Raw genomic sequence first — 3,517 nt, 5'->3', positions numbered from 1 at the left:
AAAGTATTAATATATATATATATATATATATATATATATATATATATATTACTCGGCACAGTATGGATCTGTCCGTGGTGCTGAACTTCATTCTTGTTGGATGACGCCCAAAAGTTTTTTCTTTTTTTCTCAATTTGTCGAGAAAAATTAAATCAAAATACTTTAAATGTCAATACATTTAATTTGTTTCTTTCAACATCTGCAGATAACTACACAAATATAGAGCAGAAATACTATTCGTTCATATTTTTTTTTGTCATAAACATATTTTTGTGCAAACTTTTATCTTCACACGATGTCGCTGCACTACAGATATTCACTTTAAGGGAGGATGCAAGAACAGCCATGCTTTGCTTTCATAATGCTGTTGGACGGAGGCACAGAGAGCAGCAGCTCAGCAGAATCTGATCAGCGGGCGGGATCCACGGCACGGCGCTATGCCATGCTCTGCTGGATGTTTTCAAGAATCCAAATACCCCCTAATCTCGATTCGTTTTGGAACATACTGCTATATTTCTTGTGAAAGACAATAAAAGCATTAACGTGCGCTCTGCAATGGATCCGTGGAGGAGAAGGCAGCTCAGTTATGTAGTCCTCTCCGCGTTGTGGATTCTCGCCTCGGCTGTAACAAGATACTCCATCCCTGAAGAAATTCCAGTGGGCACCGTGATCGCAAATATCGCCACGGATTTGGGCCTTGACGCGCACAGCCTGTTGGAAAGAAAGGTGAAGCTGGATTATATTCATAGCAAAAAATACCTAGAAATAAACAAAGCCACTGGGGAACTGTATGTCGATGAGAAAATTGACCGGGAGTATTTATGTCCGGCCAAAACATCATCGTTTTGCTTCCTCAAGATGGACGTGATAATTGAGAGTCCAATACGCATATTTAATATCGAATTGGAAATTATGGACATCAATGACAACGCGCCTCAGTTCAGAAGGGAGAGAATACCACTCGATGTTTCGGAATCAGCAACACCTGGAGAGAGATTTTCTTTAACAAACGCGGTGGATGCAGATGTTGGAGAGAACTCAATCAAAACCTATTATCTGAGTGACAGCGACACGTTTACGATTGAAATCCAATCTGGAAGTGACGGGACTAAATATGTCGACCTGGTGCTAAAAGCAAATTTGGACAGAGAAAAACAAGCCGTTCATACACTAACCCTCACCGCCGTGGACGGCGGCGTACCTGCGCGCTCAGGTACGGCCAGCATTGTCGTTCAAGTGCTGGACACCAATGACAACGCCCCTCAGTTTGATCGACAAGTGTACTCGGTTGATCTCATTGAAAATGCACCAATCGGGACACTGATTATGCAGATGAATGCAACCGATTTGGATGAGGGTGTCAATGCGGAGGTCACATACTCTTTCACTTTATACACATCTGAGAAAACACAAGAAACGTTCTCTTTGGATCCCAGCAGTGGAGAAATAAGAGTAAAAGACATGATTGATTTTGAAGAAGTGAAGAGCTTTGAGATGTACGTTGAAGCCAAGGACAAGGCTGTGAATCCACTTTCTGGTCAGTGTAAAATTTTAGTGTTCATCACCGATCTAAACGATAACCATCCTGAGATTACGATAAAATCTTTTCAGAGTTCGATCAAAGAAAATGACCCTGTAGGAACATTGATCGCCATCATCGGTGTGAGTGACAGAGACTCTGGAGATAATGGTAAGGTTGTTCTCTCCATCCACAATGCTGAGATATTACCGTTTGCTCTTAATAAGTCATCTGAAGACTTTTTTGAGTTAACAGTCACAGAATCGCTTGACCGCGAGGTCAAAAACAGTTATGATATTACACTTCATGTGACCGACAGAGGAACCCCTCCTCTGACGGATAATGAAACAATCAGTCTTACAATTCAAGATGTCAATGATAACGCGCCAACATTCCCTCAGTCCCTCTATACCATTTATCTAATGGAAAACAATGAACCCAGGACGTTGCTCGCCTCTTTAGCCGCCCATGACCCAGACTTGCATGAAAATCAGTATCTTGTTTACTTCATCATAGAAAAGCAGATCGCCAACACCTCAATGTCCATGCTGTTTTCCATCAATCCTGAGAACGGCAACCTCTACACGTTACGCACATTTGACTACGAAAGAGAGAAGGAGTTTCTGTTTCACATCGAAGCTAGAGATTCTGGACTCCCTCCTCTTAGCAGTAACGTGACTGTACACATCATCATCCTGGACCAAAACGACAATACGCCACTCATAGTTTCTCCATGGCGTCCGCAAGGTGCTGTTATAGAAGAAGTAATCCCAAGGTCGAGTGATAAAGGATCCCTGGTCACCAAGGTCATTGCAATGGATGCCGACTCCATGCAGAACTCTCGTATTACTTATCAGTTCCTCCAGATCACAGACACCACGCTCTTCAGCCTCGACCAGTACAACGGTGAGATAAGAACCACTCGCATGTTCAGTTACAGAGACCCCAGACATCAGCACCTGGTCATCATAGCCAGAGACAACGGAGATCCTCCTCGCTCTGCCACGGTGACCATCAAGATCTCCACGGTGGAACAAGTGGTCACGCAGTTTACCGAAACCACAGAGGTGCCTATCGAATACGACCTGTTCACCGATCTCAACCTGTATTTGCTGATCGGTTTGGGGTTGGTGTTGTTTCTTCTGCTCATAACCATCCTGGTGATCATCTTGCTGAAATGTCAAGAACCGAAACCCTCACAAGCAGCTCCTCAGGGTAGGAACAGTATCATCAGCCAGAGGAACTCCTCCACCATCGCTGACTCTACTCTCATCTCTAGTGATGCCTACTGGTACAGTCTGTTTCTGGCAGAGACTAGAAAAGGGAAGGTGGTGGTGCGGCAGCCCCTTCCCAACGGAGCAGGGTTCATTGTGTCAAGCGTCCCAGGAAGTGCTGCGCTGACTGAGACCAGTGCTTCAAGGTCTTCCACTTTACAGGTACTATAAATGCATTTAGACTTGTATGTACTCATATGCATATACAGTGACCCCAAAAAGTATTTAAAAAACTGATTAATTGCAACTGCATTACATAACCAAACTTCAAACCAAGTGCATTTATTTTAAATAAACATAGCTTAAGGACACATTTTAAGCATCTTATTTGGTTTTAAATGATAAAACAATGCATATACAGTTCAAATTAAGTATCTGGACACTTTAGTGATACGTTCATAGTTAATGTGATGAGTAAGTGAAGGCTTCAAATGCAATAGCCTCTAACTGCCGTCTGAAATTTTCTTCTAAAATTAGCATTTTTATCAGGTTCCAGTGTTTAGGTTCAGTGATTTCACTTTAATGGTAATGAAAGGGACCTGTTTATAGCCATTAAACTGAATCACTGAACCTAAACATAGGAGCCTGATAAAGATGATAATCTTAGAAGAAAATTTCAGATGGCACTTAGAGGCTTTTGCATCTGAAGTCTTCAAGTGTAAACCTGACTTCAGGCATTCACTAAAAATGGCCTGTTGATTAAAATAAATTAAAATGGAAAAAA

The 3,517-nt window shown here is 42.2% G+C and overlaps 1 protein-coding gene across 1 annotated transcript in view; it reads left to right on the top strand.

Annotated features, from left to right (window-relative positions):
• The first annotated feature begins 305 nt into the window (after nucleotides 1–305).
• The window catches only part of LOC107687397 (protocadherin alpha-C2-like), a 5,113-nt gene continuing 1,901 nt past the window's right edge, over nucleotides 306–3,517 (top strand). The window contains exon 1 of the mRNA XM_016484709.1: nucleotides 306–2,955. Within this exon, the coding sequence (XP_016340195.1) occupies nucleotides 556–2,955 (2,400 nt within the window). The 5' untranslated portion in view covers nucleotides 306–555. The remainder of the gene's footprint in view (nucleotides 2,956–3,517) is intronic.

This window comes from Sinocyclocheilus anshuiensis, unplaced genomic scaffold (genome assembly GCF_001515605.1).
Source record: "Sinocyclocheilus anshuiensis isolate Anshui unplaced genomic scaffold, SAMN03320099.WGS_v1.1 scaffold205, whole genome shotgun sequence".
NCBI lineage: Eukaryota > Metazoa > Chordata > Actinopteri > Cypriniformes > Cyprinidae > Sinocyclocheilus > Sinocyclocheilus anshuiensis.
This window is presented reverse-complemented; position numbering and strand designations above follow the sequence as displayed.